Below are 19,515 nucleotides of genomic sequence, written 5' to 3' on the forward strand. Positions count from 1 at the left end.
GTTAAAGTTATTAGATTTTGCATACGAGTCTTATCTTGAGGCTAAAATGTCACGAGTTAAATTTAGTTATGTGCTGATCTTACAATATCTGTTTCGCTTATTATTTCCTCTGCCAAGGTATGAGTAGGAATGTACGTCGTCTATTTCTATCGTCGTTTAAATCAATAATAGTCTGGACGGAAGAGATCTCCGACGCTCGGTGATGCAACCGTTCATCGTACCTTTTCAGCCGGCGAAGTGGCAGAGACTCTCGTTGGCAATGGCAGTGGAGTCGACTAAGGTTGACCGAACTCCGAAATTCGTGGAAAAACTCTGCCCCGTTCAGTGCGGTGCCTGTCCAAGAGTTTCCTGCCCAGCACCTTCTCCTCGGTCAATTCCGGTGTAGGGATGCCCAGTATCTCCGAGAACAGTTGCCCGGTGGTCTTCCCTCTCGGGATCGTGCACGGCTGCAGAATAACTTTCCGCTTTCTTTCCTTATCCTCCTCCTGCGAGCTCGACAACACGTCCTCGCTCCCTTTGGGCCCCTTGATCCCGTCGCGTGGAAAACTGTACTTCACTTTCCTTTTGATCGCCTGGGACACTCTATCGGTTAAAGGAAAATTGATATCAGGACGCTGGACATGATAAATATTAATAATCGTCACTTTTGTGAAATATTTCTTGCCACCACGATATTTAATTGGTCATCGATTATAAATCTCCATTAAATTATAACAATAATTAGAATTAGATTTTAGTTTGTCATCAATTCTGTTGTACAATTTGCTTTTGGCAAAGGAGCAATCTCTTCTCGATTTATAAGAAACCGACAAGAGGAGCCGCGCGAGCGTGTATTTTCTTATGCATATTGTAATATGTAGATGCTTTCGCTCGTTTGCGGGAGGGAACATGAAAGTGGCACACGCGGAGAAGAATTTCGATTAACTTTTTTTCCTGCAGAGATCGATCTGTCCGCGTTTTCTCGAGAAAAGAATAAATGAAAGTTTTTCTTGCATCACCAATTCAAATTGCGAGACTATGCATGACGGAGGAGAGCGAACTTTCAGGCGAGTCTCCCAAAAATTCGCATGTCCGTTGACGTCGTTTAAACTTCTTCTACTTGTCGGTACCAATTTCTCTTATCAAATTCCCCCTCCGAAAATCGTATCCCTGATTTCTTCAATAATAAATCAAACTTACCTACGCGTGAAATTATATACAAAATTATGATGACCGAATCTGTAAATCGTGAAACAAAAATAATGAAAAGCAATAAAGTATCGTTTACCTTTTGTGTTTCGGGATTATTAAACTCCTCTTCAATTGTCCTCTGTACGTTAACATTTTGATTTCTTTTTTGGCCTGCGCGACCTCACTCGCGAGTTCCATCGGCGGTGATTGCATCCGTTTAAGCATGCTCATCCTCTTACGGTACCTAATTCGAGCCGGCGGTCTAGTCTCCTCTGTGACTAATTCCTCGCCCGGTCCGCTCTCCCCGTTCAGTTTCGTTTTTCTCTTGGCTTTCTTACGTTTCCTCATCAGTCGGCAACAGACTGTCGGTTTGCATACCACGTCTTTGCATGGTACCGGTAACGTCGACACCACCTTCGCCTTGTGCTTCTTCCTTCTCTTTGTCCCATCCTTCGTGAGCATGATCCCCGACTCCGTGGCCGTGCTCAGTTTCGCTTGATCCATCAGGTCGGGCTCACGCATCGACGATTTTATCGTCCTACGCGTTCTCCTCCTAATCATTGATTTCCTAACTTTATGCTCCTTGTGTTGGTGTTTCTTATCGTCTTCGTCCTGCGATTGGGACAGTCTTCTAGCTTTCTTCTCCGGTTTCTTAACGCCCACTTGGATCTGCAATACTGGGATGATCGTCGGATCGGTTTCGTCGGCGTATGCTTCCAATCCCTAGTGGTAACGGATGTAGTTAAGATGATAGCTTGATTAGTTTTTTTTATTAATAGGGGCGTTCCCTTAATGCCGGACGGCACCTAATACCGGACATTAACTATACACGGTGTCTCAGTATTGATGGCATAACTGTGGAGCGGGGAGGAGAGTAATTGTATGTGTACTGACCCCAAGGGACTCCGTACTCCGTACCAGCTTTGTAAAGTATTCCCTGTGAGCGGCTAGATGGAGGGAATTTCGGAATGACTGTCAGGGCGCAACAGCGGAGAAATAGAGAAACTGGGGAAGTAGTTGTGCATACATAGTGCATAATAAATGATAAATAGAATGGGCCGTGATTATTGCTGCTCGGTGAATTACAAGAACACAAGTTTAGGGCAAGGTTCTTTCAGTAATGGTGGATGATTTGAAATCTTTCACTGACTACACTTAATTTAATCGATCCTTATCGAACGTTTATTCCCGATAGGATTTCAATATGAATTTCATTTTTTTAAAAAGTCCCGTGCGCCACGTTCTGAATTTGATATTCGTGAACAATTGATTTTTCATAATTCCTGCTGTACAAAAGTTTCGATATTACTGAACCATTATAATTATCGAATTGTTATATAAAATGTACCTACAGTTGTCATTAAAACGAATGAATACTAATATTAAATTGCTATTGTTACTGTTTGAAAATCTGAAAGGAGTTTTAATGACACAAAAGAATAATTATTTGTTTCACGCTATATTACTGAACTATTACAATTATCAAATTGTTACATGAAATGTACCTACAATTGTCATTAAAATTACTGAATACTGATAGTAAATTCCAATAATATACTGTTAATGTTTAAAAATTTGTAAGGAGTTTTAATGACACGAGAGAGCAATTAGTTACCTCGGGCGACGATTTACTTGGCATTTTGAAAGAATCAACACGAATTTAAAATCATTTGAGGTCCGACGACCTCCTAGAGATGAATAAATGCAAATGAATTGTAAATTGACTGTGGCGTTTACTTTTTGCACGGCTTCGTAATATTTCGCCTCAGCGGCGACGAGATCTGGATCGAAGTCATCTCGAATCTTCTTAGGCATTTTATCCTTTTTTTCCTTCTCTTTGTCCGCTTTAGACGTTTTGCTGTCCCTAGGCTTGTCTTTAGGCTTGGTTATGCTCCTCCTCGTGACCTTTCTCTCCTTTATCCGCGAAACTTCCGTTGCTCCTTCCGACTCGGCCTGCGTCTTTTGCAGCTTAATTTCCTTCAATCGCACGTCCACAGCCTTCGTTAGCTTCGAACTTCTCTCCAAATACTGAAGGAAAAATCATTCGTTCTCACAAAGAGTTACAGTCGGAAATATTATTAACCGTTTCGTTATCCTGGACGAGATATCTCGCGAATTAGTACAAGCCAATTTACGATTTTCACGGCAAATCTCGTTACCTACAGGGTGTCCCAAAACTAGTGTAAGCTATTGAAATGGGACGTTCCTGTCGTAATTTGAAACAACATTTTCTTTAGCGAAAAAGTTATCCGAGGCGTGGTTGCGGAGTTATTAACAAAAAACCCCGATTAACCAGAGCGCTTGATTGGCGCAAACTCCGACTCAGAAGCGTTGGCTCGGATCCGGACGCCCGGCCTTTGATACGTAAACAACCGCTCCGCTAAATACGAAGCGTTTTAAGAAAATGACTAATAATAAACTACATGAATAACAATTTCAAGGAAATTAATAACAATTAATACATTTAATCGTTATTCAAATGGAATGAATGGAGAAATGATAGATTGTTGATAGGCCGTGCGTCCGAATGCGAACCAACGCTCCCGAGCCGGAGCTCGCGCCAACCGAGCGCTTTGATTGGTGGGGATTTTTTGTTAATAACTCTTTAACCACGCCTCGGACAACTTTTTCGCTAAGGAAAATGTTGTTTAAAATTACGTCAGGAACCTCCCATTTCAATATCTTTTACTAGTTTTGAAACACCTTGTATATAGCACCAGTGATTTGACATTATAGACATAGACGAAATACTTTGTATCCTGTCTCATCTTAGCCGGGATGCGTACGTTTTATTATTATTGTTTTTATAATTATACGTAGACCATTGTCGATTTGTTACAGAATGAATTAATAAATGAATAACTTTCATAAAATGACGACACGAAATATTTATATTAATTTCAGTTATGAACTTAAAAAGAGAATTAAGGGTAGTTAAATGCACAAAATGTTGAAAACGATCAATCTGATCGGTAGTGGTCGGTTTAATGTCAAATTTCCACTCGAATAGATTGGCGAATTGGAGATTCAAGAAATTTTTATTTTGAGAGTTCCAAGACTAGGAGAAAAGCAGTGATAAAAAAAGGTTTCATGCATGTGTTTGAAGAATAGTGAAAGCGTACGAGAGGCTTTATTTCATGCTTGTTTACCTCTGAAAAGAGTGTCCTATCCTTTTTTTCGAACGACGCAAAGAATTCCGTCGGTTCGACGAGGTACACGCTGCCGACGCTGTTGCCAAAAGCCACAAAAATTCCTTCCTCGAATGGCGAAAGAGCCGTGAGCTTCTCGTCACATAATTGCAACGTGAACACAGGTGTTCGTAGCTGTTGCAGGGCGTCCCAGACCAACAAGCGTCCGCTGATGGTAGTCACATAGAAAACGGAGTATCTCGACTTGCTCCAGCAACCGGCCGTTGGGTAATCCGTTAAATATCTGCCGAAATGGCAGTAGACTTACATGCATCATAAGCATTAGTGAAATGTATTCAATATGCGTTTAAAAAGCTTGCTTCTGTTCGGACTAGATGATAATTAACCCCTCGCGATTGAACTTCTTATCACTTATGATGGATCGAGTATCATTCGCATTCAGTCATACAGAGTGTCCCAGAAAAAGTGTTAGGCCCGAAGAGAAATGATTCTGTAAGTGTTTCTGAACAACAATTTCGTGTGGCAAAATGCAAGGTAAGGCACGGTTTTTGAATGATTAACGAAATAACGCTGACCAATGAGACCGCGCGTAAGGCCCGCGCTGAGCTACTGCCGAGCGTCGCAATCCGAGCCAACCTACCCGTGGCTGGGCGCGGGTCCTACGCGTGCTCTCGTTGGTCAGTGTTTTTCGTTAATAATTCAAAAACTACGGATCACTTTGCATTTTACCAAAGGAAATTGTTATTCAAAAACACAGATATAATCACCTCTCCTCGGCTCTAACCCTTTTTCTGGAACACCCTGTATAATCAGTATACAACCGAAGATCACTGTTTCAATTTCATCGACAATAAACGTACAGTTCTCCTCACTTGAATGACCTTAGGTATTTCAAAGAAGGGAATTTTAATGAATATTCTTGCTTACTAGTTAGATCCGTTTGCATTATAAATTAATAAATGATATTAGTTCATATTAATCTGCACACTTGGAAACATATTATTGTTGGAAGTCTTCTAACTTTCACATGAACAACCTCAAGTGTTTAATCGCAATTAGTTAATGCTTTGCGATAGATAAGAGAGAAAATATGTACAACAATTCTACATTTCATCGTTTTACATATCTAAATTATGTACATTAATTATTTTGTTCATATTACATGAAACTTCCTACGAGAAGGCTATCCAAGTGAACAGTACTGGACAAATGGCTCGCTATATCCTGGACTCGCCTCGCACACATACATAAAAACGTTCAACACGTTCATATTTTGCCATTTGACTAGAGGACTCTAATTTGAACAAAGAAGATCACGGAGGAATAGAAGAAGTGATGAAAGGAGACACATTAATATCCTATGAAAACTAACATACGGAGTGGAAAATATATTTCCCTCCCTGGTGTCTTCAGACCAGACACGAGCCCGATATCCACCGACGGTCAAGAATAATGACGGATTGAGCACATTGCGGTCCACCGAGTACACTTGCCCAAAGTGCGTCTCATATCTGACCGCGAGTTTCTCTGCGTTCGTCTTCATCTTCCTCGAGCCAGTGATCACCGTACCGTTCTCCAGTCCGAACATGAACTTGGTACCGACCATAGGGCCGAAGTTCAAACAGGATACACCGATGGCCCTGTCCATGTGTGGCTCGTTTGGATAGTCGAGGTCGAATACCAGCACCTCGATCGGTTCCCGAAGTCGTCTCGTGTCCCACCACATCGCCCGACCATCAGTCGACGCCGAGAAGAATTCCGTATTCGTTTTCGTCGATATCCATTTTATCGAATGAACAAATTCCCTGAAACAATTACATGTATTATCCAGAAATTGATTACTGTAGAAGTTGTGAAAAATGAATAGACGGATAAAATTATTTTATTCATCGCATTTTAGCAAACTCCTTGAAACAATTAAACATTTCAACTAAGAGTAATTTTCTGCAGAAGTTGTAAAAAATGAATGGGTGGATGGAAAAGTTTTATTTATCGATATCGGCTAATAGGAATAAATTTTCAAACATATATCTTTTTATCAATTAGTTTTTTTGTTTAATACAAACGCGAACTAAAAACCGTCAGAGGTAAAGTTTGTCAGGTGGAATCGACGCTTCGCGTCGCTTACCTGTGACTGAATTGCAAATGAGAGGATTGTACGGGAGAGTGTGCGGTTCTGAGATCCCAGCTGCATACTTGGCCCGTCATAAGGCCGCTGGCAAGGACGGAAGGATCCCGCGGATTAAACTCGAGAGCCACGCACGGGGTAAAGGGATCGAGCGCCATGTAAGGCTCGGTCGGATTTTCTGTTCGCGAAATGACGAAGGCAGTTTTCATAATCCGGATTTAAACGCGTTGCAAACGGGGAAAAAAAATAGCTTCCGCATCCGCGTGACGTATTTTTCGTATTCGATTCGTGATGAATTCTTCACCATCACAGGTGGATGTACACCACGAACAATATTTTGCACGTTCCTCCAGACGGAAGCGGATTTTATAAACGAATTTACTATTTACATTTACGGTTTATAGAATACTCCATTTTCATGCATAGCCATTATATTTAATAATAATAATCATAATAGCCATGCATAAAAATGCTGTATTCTATAAACGATAGCAGTGAATACGCCCTTAAATTACTATTATTATTAATAATAGTAAGTATTATTAATAATAAGAAGTATTATTATTGACAAAGATAAGAAGTATTATTACCATCAATAATAAGAAGTATTATTATTAACAATACTGGATGTTATTCTTCAATAAAATAATAAAAGTAAAATAATTTTATTATATTATTAACAACAAAAATAATAATACCTTATTAAATATACCGTATGTAGAGTAGTTCACCAGATACTACTACCTCGACTTTCGTTATTATACAGGGTGATCCGGAAATCGTAGTACAACCGGGCAGGGGATGACTATTCCACATTATAACATTCTTTGCTACGTATAAAAATAGAGACGAAAATCGAGCTGGTAATATCTGGTGAACTATATGAATAGAACATGTATAAAATAAATTTAATATAAAAAAAAACAAGAAGAAAAAGAAAAAAATGATGATTAATATCCGTTGAAAAAATAAAAAGGTATAATGCGAATGAATAACTTTTGTTTAAAACTGTATAAATACGAATATTGAATATAATATAAAAAATATAAAATAAAATGTGGTATCAAGCTTTGTAATAACTAGACTGCGAATCCTTATGCATAATAGAACATTCATGGTAGCAGCTTAGACAAGCAGGTAGACAATTGGTTCATTTATCATTTAAATAGTAAAACATGCATTTAGCTTTCAATATTCGAAATTATATTATAGACTACGCTCAGCATGTATAATTTATGTACATTTGCTTCTATTATAAATGCATAAAAACTGCAGTCTAATCATAGCAGTTACAAAATTTAAAACGCCAATTTGTATTATACGAATGCAAAAAGGAAGATGTAAATAGCAAATATTCCTAATGCAATGGAAGTGGAACAGATAGGACTAAGCAATTCCGGGAAAACGTTCCAACAGCTTTTCTTCTACCTACCGACCTGCCAAATGTACACCCTTTTACTATAATCTAGCGTCGTTCCGTAATCCAGGAAGCAGTAGGAGATCGCCAGCCTGCTACCCCCATCCGGTGACGTGGAAATGCAGGTCACGGGCCTTCTTGGCCTCTCCGGATCTGCATACACGTTCACAGTCCTTGAAAGTAATCGACTTTCATCAATTGAAATCGCTGACAATTTTTGTCAGTGCTTGCATTTTCAGTATCCCTTAATACCTTTTATTATCAACTATTTACCTTTTATTATCAACTACTTATGATTGTGTAGATGTATTTTGCTACTAGAGATTTATTTTAACGAGCATGGCGGACACGATTTAATGAAACGTTAATGAGCGTGAATTAATTGTTAGATTGGTATGGTATGAAACTCGTTAAAGCATGTTGAAACTTTCATGAGCGTTTTAAAGGATGCTCTTTGATCACATCTCGCACATACACGGCGCTTGTAGTGTACGCATGACAACGCTTCTCATTTTTTGTTTGAAGCCGAAAGTGATGTGTAAGTGTAATTATAACAGCAATTTTCCCTCGGAATCGGGCCAATTTATAGTGAATTTCAGGCTTGCGATCGGAACATCGATCGGACAGGAAATTAAAACGTTTTTAACAGGAAATCTGTTGCTCTCGTAAAAACGAGTTATAGCGACATGGCATGACTTATTTATTTTCCTTTCAACTTTCGAATTTAATTCGAAAGCAATTTGAAAACTTTTGAGAAACAGGTCTTTCGCTCTGAGATAATTAGCCAAGAAAGTTAATCTTTGAAGTTTATGATTGCTCACCTGAAACCTAAAGGCTGTACCAGCGGTTTGGGTATCATATCGTCAAAAAAGTGTTCATAAATGTCCATGGTGCCGTTCTGAAGGACACTGTGCTCCATCATCTGCAGTGAATTTCATTTCGAAAATTTCTCGACCTGTTAACACTAAATCTATCGACAGTTCTCGCACTCTAATATACTATATCTATACATATACTTGTATCTTTACATTTGAGTGCCGTTTAGTATTACCACTGGCAGTTTACTTTGGTACCATCTTAAATAATGTAGGTAACCCTCGTATAACACGATAGGTATGTGTATGTGACAGGTATTTTCTTCTTTTTTAACGTAGAATCACCCCCTGCCCGTTTGTACGATTTCCGGCCCATCCTGTATAATAGTAAGATATGGGAGACTCACGTTGAACAAGTTCCGCAATTTCGGTGCCCAATTGTCATCTTTTTCAATTCTCCTTCGAAATCTGATCGTGGCCTCCTCGTCCTTCGGGTTGACCTCCTTAGGCCAACCGCCTTCGTAATGATACATCCCACTGTTTTTTATCTCTTTCCGATCGGTTTGAGCCTAAATGTCCATAGTAGTAACGTTAAAAAGCGTAAAAAGATAGAGCATTTAAAGCGAATATACAGGACGCAGGTAGTCGCGGAATAATTTATGTGACATTTTGACGATTTTTCGAAAATTTATCGCAACACCGCGCCCACGGAGGACAAAAAAAGCTCGTTTTTAACACCCCAATTGATATTCCGCTCGCGAGATTCTACCGCTTGTTAATGGGTAAATCATCTAGCGTGCACATCGCACGGCGATTAATCCGTATGCATAATGCAATGTTCCATGCAATCAAATACCGATTACTGCTTTTCCACATCTGTCCGACACACACGCAAGGTTCCCCGTCTGTTTTTCTCCAAATAAATTAGACACCTTCTACATACTCCCATTTGGGTGAGAGCTCCTTTTTATTTTAAATTCCTGAAGAGAATTTCCTGAGGGAGAATTCTCGGTTAATACTTAATCATTGGTGATACTTGAGAATCAAATATTTACATAATTCCGAAAGCGATACGCAATTTCGCAAGTGTTTATCGAATAAACTTTTCTGTTTAAAAACGATTTAAAACGGAGAATCGGTATAAAGGTGCATCGTACACTATCCGAAATCTTCAGCATTTTCTTATAAATTATTGCATCGCTGGGAGTAGAGCGCTTCATCGAAATTCTGTATAGAAACCAGGGAAAGAATACTAGTAGCAGAAGCAGCGTGCTAAATTGCATGCTCGATGTTATCAAGTAACAAAGTTCTCGGTGGACCCGTCAGATTCGTATCAGTTTGACTGAGAGCTTTCAACAAGTTAATACTACTTTTGTTGTTATAACACAGGAGCCTGTGCGCAGCGCTGCCGCGTCTGAATAAACTTTTCCGCTACGAGCTTTCAAAGTAACGCCGCGGATCACTACTACAATTTACGCGAATTTTCCGTTACGCTCGCTTGCGCTTTTTTACTTTTATACAATAAGGAACATAAAGACACTTAATTCAGTAGCTGACTGTCGACGTACCCACCTCTTCTCTGTTATGAAATGCTCAAAGCAATTTATCTTCACGAGGAAATCATAATTTATTTTTAAGCAAGTTGACGTAATTAGAAAATGGAATGAATGAATGAAAATTTGATGAAAGAAAATTCATTTAGGAGTTTCATTACTGATATACTTAGTTTTCAACAAAATGGCAAAAATATCTGAATGAAGGAATACAAATACAGTAATCTCCGGATATATGGGCACATTTTCCTCGAATATATGGCACCAATTCTTGGAAGTGCTCGCTTGACGCAAGTCTCGGGCCTTATGTATCTGTGCTTATTCTTCTTCATATACTCAGTCATCAGTTTCATACTCATGACGATTATTCAGAAAATATTGCAGTTAGAATAAAAGTGTATAGAATCTTATTTGTAGGTAATAATAGTACCTACAACTTTTCATTAAAACATTTTCTGCTAGGATCAATACTTAGCTAGTTATTAACAGTAAATTACTATTCCAACTAAAAAATCTTATACTGAGGAATCACTTTGATACTTATGACGATTACTCAAAAGCTATTGAAGTTATAAAAATATTATATACGACCATACTTTTAGGTGATAGTAATAACTATAACTTTTGTTTAAACCACTTGTTGCTAGCATCAATAATTAACAAGTTATTAACAACAAACAGGTAATCTATGTAAAAAAATTCTATACTGGAGAATAAGTTTCTTACTTATGATGATTACTCACAAATTATTAGTGTTAAAAGAAAATTGTATAGAATCTTATTTGCAAGTGATAATAATACCTACAACTTTTGTTTAAAACATTTATTGCTAATATTGAGTCTATATTTATTCATCGTCTCTTATAGTTGTCTCTCGCATAGTCGATATTGTTTTTCCCACATTGCGCGCTCGAACAACGAGCAATTTCATGAAATCCGCCGCTCCGAGCATATGACCAAGCCAGGTCCCGACGGGTGACCATACATTCGGAGATTACTGCAATTACAAACTAAACAGCTTTAATTATTATTAGTTGTTTCAATTATTGTAATTTTCTCTATCACGAAACATTATAAAACAAAATTGATGAGTAGTTCGTGAGAATCTTGCGTGCATCTCGTGATCAAGCATAGCCATTTCGAAGCGCGAGTACGCGCCGGATTCAGACAATCAGTCGGAACGCAAGGCAGATGTCGATACATTTATGAATGCCTCCAGAGAGGCAACTGGCAATCTCCTTAATGACGCCAACCTAACCTGGTGCAACGCGAATTGCTTCGAGTGCTGCACTCCTACGTGACAGTGAGTCCTCCTGATATAATCGTGCATCAGGGCAGGGGACGGCGAGAGATCCACGTCCAGGTTTGGACCGTACAGATCGAAGATGCATTGCTTCCCAAACTCGGCGCGAGTTTTCACGTACACTCGTTTCACCTCCATTCTCCAAAGAGACAACCGAGACCTGGTTCATCAGAGAAATTAGCACAGGGATGCTTTTACCAGTGTCTTTTCTAACCACGTTTCAAAAGAGTACTTAATATAATTTTAATATGATAAAACTAATGAATTCTTTTAACCATAGTTTGCCAAATAATAGATGGTAATGAAAATATCGGGAGCCTTGGATTTAACATGTTAAGCGCTTTGTCAGTCACCGGTGACTATATACAATTTAAAAAATTATATTCTTCTATTAATACATTTTAAATAATTTAGAAATTATAATAGAAGAATAGTACCTAAATATATTACTTGTTAACAAAATAAATTTTAACGAATATCATTAAAAGTCTGACGGCTGAACAGAAAGAAAGGCGAAAAACTTAGGTTTAGCGGTTAGCGTGGTGAATGGAAAAACAGATCTTTGGTGAAACCAGGCTCTAACCTGATTCAATAGAAAAATCTTGAGACTGTCATAAGTAACGTGCGGGCCTTAAATCTCTCCCTTGGTGATTCCGCAGTCGGAGCTGTGGATTGACACGATAATTCGCGTGTTTGCAACGCTTCCGCGGGGCTGGTTCACCGAGAAGAGAATAAGAGCGGCGACGGTGACGGCAGGTGCTGAAAGATTCATGGAGATTCACGAAGCGAATAAAGTTGCCAGCCTGGAATGATATTTGCCTTGTTTCGGCAAACATGCGCGGGGTGGGGGAAACTCGACTGAAGATTCACGCTGTGCGTTCGCCGGTTGCGAACGTCTTCCTTCTTCTGGCGTTCGTCCTTTCCGCCTCTCCCCATTCGTCGCCAAGAGGATCTTTCCTCTCTTTAGCATGTGAATCGAGCATAAACACGGAGCAACGGATTAGCGCGGACCAAACTTTATCATTGCCATTTCGAGATTTTCCTGGCTTGAACATGGCCACGATTTTCAAATCGACCGCCTGAACTCTACGCTCGGAACTCGTTGAACAAAACTTCATTGTGGGAAAGAGTTTGTTAAATAATGACAGACAAATGTTTGAACGATTATCGTTCCTCGCGAATGAATCAACGTTTGAAAGCATCGTCTGCCGGATTGCATGGTTTTTGTTATAAAATTAAAAGCCGGGGGATTACCTGAAATCGGCGATAATTTTTTATTCTAATTCACGTTTTATTTTGGAAGATAAAAAATTATACGTAATATTGAAAACATTTTTGTAACAGTAAGAATTTTCAGAACCGATACGAAACGGCGAGCTTAACAGTTTTATTCTAATTCACGTTTTATTTTGCCAGATAAAAAATTATACGTAAGAGTGAAGAGATTTTTGAAATAGTATCAATTTTCAGAATGGACGATCGACGTGGAACGGCAAGCACAATGATTTCTCTTAGCGACTAAAAATCGATCGCTTCTGCTCTGGATTTTGCATTTCTCGATGGCTAATTAGATCGTATCTGAGTCTCAAAAGCACTTCGTGCTGAGGTACAAATGGCTGCCTTTCGAGTCGAGCTTTTGTTATTGACCAACTGATCCGTTAACTTTGCACGAGAGAGAAACTTCATTAACTTCAACGCGCTTAGTTTTCAATCGGTTTTTATCGAGTGTCTAACGGTTCCCAAGTAATTCTACTCTACTGATGTCCTCTTCTGCTTAAAATTACAGATTAACATTGTTACATAATTATGTCAGTTCGATACAGTCAATTTATTTCATAATTTTCCATATTCAGAGTAATTTTCATACATAAATTGAATACCGATATTTCAATACTATTCATATTACATACCTACTATTTCTATTCTTACATCAATATCTGACTATTGCATGTATGTATAATGGAAAAGCGTTTTTGTGTTAGCAAAAGTCTCAAAAACTACTCAAAATATACAATGTATTTTTTACAACAAAAGATACTATTAGGAATAATGAAAATGTTGCTCTACTTCTTCTGGACATGTAAGCTAGATAAGAAAAATATAGCTTCGTGATGATGTTTCAATCTTTTTTTGATATATTCGCAAATAAAATCCTTCTTTTTGTGTAATAGAGAATTCATTCCAGCAAACAGATTTTGACAAAGATATTTGTTAAGAGTATTTTATATACACCATCATCTTAAATATCTAACAAGAATGCTGTAACGTACGTAATAAAATTTCATAAAAATCAGTACGTCCTTGAGAAAAGTCTCCGAGATGGAATGCCTTCTATGCTTTCATATGAGGAAGGCCAAAAGGAAAGAAAAAAAAGCCTAATGGTGTAAGTCACTTTTCAACCAACTTGCGATTTGCGCTACGAATGGTAATACGTTTAAATAAAAGATGAAGTGAGTCCTAACTCATCTACCTTGCAAAGTGATAGCAGGATAATGTGGGCATGTTAACAGAGCAGCTGTACCATTCCCGGTACCTTTCAATTCCGAAGAACGAATTACACCACTCCGACTTTTACCTCTTCATACAGTAGTTTGATCAACGAGAGAAAATACGCGAACGAAACCGCGACGTGGAACGATAGTATTCTATAAAACGTAATTTATATCGAAATAACAATCAAAACATTTGATAACAATCAATCAAAACTTTTCAATCACGTAAAAATGTCATTTATTAAACCAGATGAAACGTATGTCTATCTTTATCGAGAATTCAGTTGCGCCGTTGGGTATATCCGTTTGTTTCTCTCAATAATTTTCCCCGTCAAGTCGCGGTGAAATCGTTGTAACAAGCAATCTATAAACCTGAACCAGTCAATTGATACAGAAGTAAAAAGGAAGAGAGAGAACAGCCGACAGAAGATTGTAATCAAGGCTTCTCAATTCTTTGCTAATACTTGGTTCATCAAGAACCGCTGATGCAATCATTCTGTCTTAACGAATCGATCGTTTCGCGTTATTGACCATCGCTGTTTGATCCCACGCGCAATCGCATTCACGTCACGTCTCACCGAGTAAAAGAATTTCCTTTTGTAAGTTAATACTTTAAGAAAACAGAGACGCTTGTTCCCGGATTTTACCTTTTTCGATATTCTTGATTCAATAAAACCAGATAAGTCTATAAATTTTTAAACCATTCCCCTTGCGATCCAACTTCGTTTCTTATCTCTGTTTTATTCCTTTAAACCTTTTTAGAAAGTGCATAAAACATGAGTTTGATTAAAAAAAAATTGGGTAGTCGTGCTTGCTTTGTAACCGAATAGTTAACGTTTGAGCGATAACAGCATTTGTCGTCGTCGCCGACCTCCACATTTCCCAGCTATTTCCGATCAATCCCTTTTTTTTGCAGATCCCACCCCCTCCCTCTCTCGCTGACCCTTGCGTAACTCTCGAAAAGCCTGATAAACCGTTGCTCTCTCATCAGCTAATGCACACGTACGTCCAGTTTGTCGGTTTCCTCGTTCTCGGTCGAACGCGCGCCCGTTAAAGCGGCGGCAAAGAATAAAAGAGGAACGGGGGGGCGGGGAGAAAAAAGGAGGAGATCCCGATTGTTTCAAGCGACTGGATCTTTTTTCTCCGACCGGATAAGCCGGCAAAATTGGAATCGGAATGGCGAGATCGAACCGAACCTTGTAGGCGAGTTTTGGTTTTCCCCACCCTTCGGTTTTGGTACTACTCTATCTCTGCGCCATACTCTCGTTATATCTCTCTGCATGTGTGTGTGTGTGTGTGTGTAAGTAACACTGCGACTGGGGCCATCGAAACGGCTTTATACCCGGTACATTCCGCGGATCCCGAAGTATTGTGTCGGGTAATCATTCCTCCGTTCGCCAGGTTCGAGGGTTAATCCAAATCGGATCGCGAACTTTGATCCATTTCCCGGATTAGGCAAAGCTGGAAAGATGGCCAGCGGCACGTTTCGTTGTCCGAAATGTTCACCATCGATTTGATATTCGCTAAGTCAACCAATTTCTGAATATTATAGACCTGTAAAACCGGTGCCTGATTTCTATTATTTATTTACATTACTATCTACATGTAAATAATTACTAGAATTAGATATAGTGCTCTTTACTTGAATAGCCTCGGATAAAAATTGATAAGCCCATATAAGCTTATGTCAAAAAAGGAATTTCGTTGAATATTCTTGCTTACTAGTTAGATCCGATTTCATCAAAAATTAGTAGGTCATTAAATTTTATTCATGTACACACTTGGAAGATACAATCTTGTTGGAAATATAATAGAGATTCCTGGCTACCTGGCTTCCACATGAAGAGCCTAGACAAGAAATATTTATAACAATTCTACATTTCATCACTTCACATATCTAAATTATATATATTTACATGCCTGTGTTATTTTATTCATTCTACTCACAATTTCGTACGAGAAAGTCATATGGGCTTTTCGAAGTTATTCAAGTCCACTGTGTACAATTTATTGTAGGAAATAATTAATCCAAATGACAGTACTTTTTTACTAAAACAGCTTTTATTATAGAATTTACATAATACTAATTACAATTGTTTTCTTTTTACTATAAAACTAATTAATGCAATATTACAATGAAACATCGTAAAAAATCCAGATAATTAAAAATCACAGTATATTCAGGTAAGAATAATAAAATATGTCGACTTGAAAATACTTAATAATAAATACTGAGCATTGATCAATGACAATAATGAGAGTCTCCATGAATGATGACCTGGAAATTATTTGATTTTTGATTTCCAAAGTGGTAAACATTGATTAAATATACCTCGAGTGAATCAATAAGAACTATCATTTGAAAAAAATTATTATTTATCAATTTTATTAAAAAAATTTGGAAGTATTTAATAAAAAGTAATGAACATCGTCCAGTAACGATAATTAGAGGAGCTCTTCGTAAAAAACAACTCGGAAATTATCTAAATTTTACTTTCCAATACAGTGATCGTTTATATACTAAATTAATAAGAAGGAATCCAGGCGATACTCGTTACAGACAAAAGGATATTCTCCAGCCTGCGACGAATCGCCATCAACCGAGAAACGGAAAACGGAACGAAGTTTCTTCGCGACGCAAGTTTGGTCGTTCATTCAAGCGCAATTCCACACGGATTATCTTGCACGTTTTCCAGCTAAGTTCCGCGTGTAACTTCCGCAAGAGCGATTGCTTCAAAGCCCGCTCGGCAATAAATGAAAACCTGTCATCGGGATCTCCGACGAATAAAAAAAAAAACAAATGGAAAACGATCAACGTTTCCCCTTTGAATAGATCGAACTTTACTCCGTGTATCCCTTTTTCGTCGCGTTCAATAATTTCCTCGTTCGAGCGTGTACGAACCACCTGTTCCCCTAACCAGAATTTGATGCTGTCACCGAGATACGGGCGAATTTCCGGCGTCACGAACGTGAAAAGTTTTCGCTGCTAGGTCGCACCGTTCTTCCAACGAGATCCTAGCCCATTGCCATGCGCTACCGGCCGATTCGCCGTTCAACGAATACGTAATAACGTCGGAAGGAGCTAGAGATTCTTGACCGAGCCTCTTCCACCTCGAATTCCTCTTCAAAACTTTTTCATCAGATTTATTTACCGTTGTATTCCGCCGCTTCCTGATCAGTTGCCAATAGTTAAAAGTAATACTTTCGCGTAGGAATTCCTTCGGTGAATAGCTAATAGTTCCACTCTTCATTGATAAGATTCGTTTAACTGTATTCTACCAATTTCCCATGCGTTGCATTGATTTTGTACAGAGTCAGGCATCTGTATTACAATTTTTTACTTCTGACTCGACTGTTACTCGTAATCCGTGTTAATCTGCCGACACCTCGTTTTTACTGTTATCCGTCACTAACTCGTCCGACGAGGTCCGCACGAAGGCAGCCGATATCCGCGGATAGGACACTTTCTGCTCTTTATGCTGCTCGTCGAATCGTTTCACCTTCTGCTTCAACTTCCTCCATAATTTTTTCTGTTTCTCCTCTTTGATTCTCTCGATATCTTCTTCGGTAAGCACCGGTTTCTTCGCCTTACGTATGCGTGCCCTCTTCTTTGCAAAGACCGGCCGTGCGTCAAGCTTCTTCGCGTCTCTCTGGACGTCGTCCAGCAAAGCTGTACTCTTTTCCGAATCGTGTTCCGCATCCACCACGATCTCTATCTTCTTCGGGATGCGAGCTTCCAACTTTTCCTCGTTCGCCCACGTAGTAAGAGTTCTCGCGGTCGCACTCTCCTGCCAGGCGCGCATTTCCTTCTTCGCCAGACTGAGCTCCTTTCGCAGAATCCGCGGTGGTGCATCCTTTGCCTCTAAAATCCTGCGCCTAACCGCGCGTGGCGGCTGTGGGATCTGCGCGATGTAATCAGATAATTGTCTAAACGATTTATTATCGACGACGAACGATTTGCTTCGAGCGAGAGTCTCTTGCTCTTTCTCTTCGTCGTCTGCCTTCATCTCAGCCATCGCCTCGCGTTCATTTTCTTTCGCCTTCTTCTTTAACTGAGTCCTTCGCTTCTCTGAAACAGCAATAAACATTTAATCGATGAGGTTTTTTTATCGTAGTAGTAATCGTTTGTTTCATGCCTCTCGACCTTGAAAAGGCTGGCACATTTGGTGATAATAAGTTTACAAAATATGGTGATAATAAGTTTACAAAATATATATATATCATTTCGAGACACGTTGATGTACTGCTTTTGCCTCTGTCACCACGTGAACCTCGATAAGATTTCCTTATAATCCTGTAGATATTTATCTTCCGCGTAGCTAACAAAAATCCCGAGTCCCTCAAAACAGACTTGTCTACAGCGGGCGATCTTTCTACCTGACGCTAATTAATTCCATCCCATTTTGTAATCGCGAAACTGCTCCTTGCTCTCTCCCAACTCGGGTATTCGTAATTCCCGGGACCACCCAATTTCTCATTTACATAATCTCGAATTAATTCCTGTCCGCGTTATGAAACCAAAAAGAGACAAAGAGGCGACGGAGACGGAAATAGAACGAAGAAACAGGACGTATATACTGGAAATTCTTCTGAAGGAAAAAGGAAGAATCTCGGCAGAGTACAGAAATCATTTTCGCCAATATGGAAATAAATCTGTGCACACGCGCGCAATGCATCTGGCAGCGCTTCGCCATTAGCTTCGACACCTCACCCACGGTCCGAAATATTTTTCTACGCTCTTCGCCGCTCGCGGCAACGCGATAAGACAATATTTTCCTCCGCGCGCGCCGGCTTCCGCGAAACAGGATTTATTGCCGTCACACGGTTTTTCCCATCTCGACAAAAAAAAAACGTTTACGCTACCGTTCGATCGCGGTGCATACATGCCACGCGCTTCAAGTTTTATCTCGTCGCGGGGATTTGGAAACTTCGACGAGCGTGAGAAAACTGATCGAAACGATTACGGGATTACAGGCATTGCGTAATGCTCGCGTATGAATTTAAAAGATGCGAGATAAAAAAGATTTTTAATCAGATTTGTTCTTGTGCTCTTCAATTAATGCAGCGGCTCGCGTAAGTATTTGAACGCTTACGTTTATAAACTTTAATAAGCGAAATAATGTATATTGAACTGATTTGTTCGAAACAATTCGAAATCTGTAGAAAGGATGAAGTCTCAAGATTGCCTGTAAAATTTGAAAATAATTCAACAATGCATATGTTATGGTAGTTATGACTTACTATTATCTAATAAGGGGAACCGTTGTCATAAAAAATAAATTGTGTATGATAATATTATAAATTGTGTATAATTTAGAAATTGTGTATAATAATATTATTAAAAGTATAGGTTTATATTTTAAAGTTGTATGAGCCGTAAGACCTCTGCCAAGTTTGAAACATGTAATAAAAAGCTGTGTCTAATATTTCAAGGAATAAACTTTTAGAAAAAATGATAATTATAAAATTGTTCGACCTGTTTTCCTCG

The 19,515-nt window shown here is 39.0% G+C and overlaps 2 protein-coding genes across 2 annotated transcripts in view; both read right to left on the reverse strand.

The window, feature by feature from the left end:
* Positions 1–228: 228 nt before the first annotated feature.
* LOC108621910 (dynein intermediate chain 3, ciliary-like) lies at positions 229–11,673 on the reverse strand. Its single transcript, XM_018019511.2, has 11 exons — positions 11,491–11,673; positions 9,087–9,248; positions 8,686–8,786; positions 7,880–8,037; positions 6,448–6,625; positions 5,696–6,124; positions 4,320–4,602; positions 2,908–3,198; positions 1,268–1,893; positions 1,180–1,218; positions 229–582 (listed from the first exon to the last, which is right to left on the reverse strand). Exons 1-11 carry the CDS (start codon positions 11,671–11,673, stop codon positions 276–278), a joined length of 2,757 nt encoding a protein of 918 aa, XP_017875000.1. The 3' UTR covers positions 229–275.
* Positions 11,674–17,398: 5,725 nt separating this feature from the next.
* Positions 17,399–19,515, reverse strand: part of LOC108621911 (dynein intermediate chain 3, ciliary-like) — a 10,221-nt gene continuing 8,104 nt past the window's right edge. Inside the window, exon 10 of the mRNA XM_026811092.1 lies at positions 17,399–18,096. Within this exon, the coding sequence (XP_026666893.1) occupies positions 17,399–18,096 (698 nt within the window). The remainder of the gene's footprint in view (positions 18,097–19,515) is intronic.

This window comes from Ceratina calcarata, unplaced genomic scaffold (assembly GCF_001652005.2).
Source record: "Ceratina calcarata isolate Rehan_Ccalc_2016 unplaced genomic scaffold, ASM165200v1 scaffold188, whole genome shotgun sequence".
NCBI lineage: Eukaryota > Metazoa > Arthropoda > Insecta > Hymenoptera > Apidae > Ceratina > Ceratina calcarata.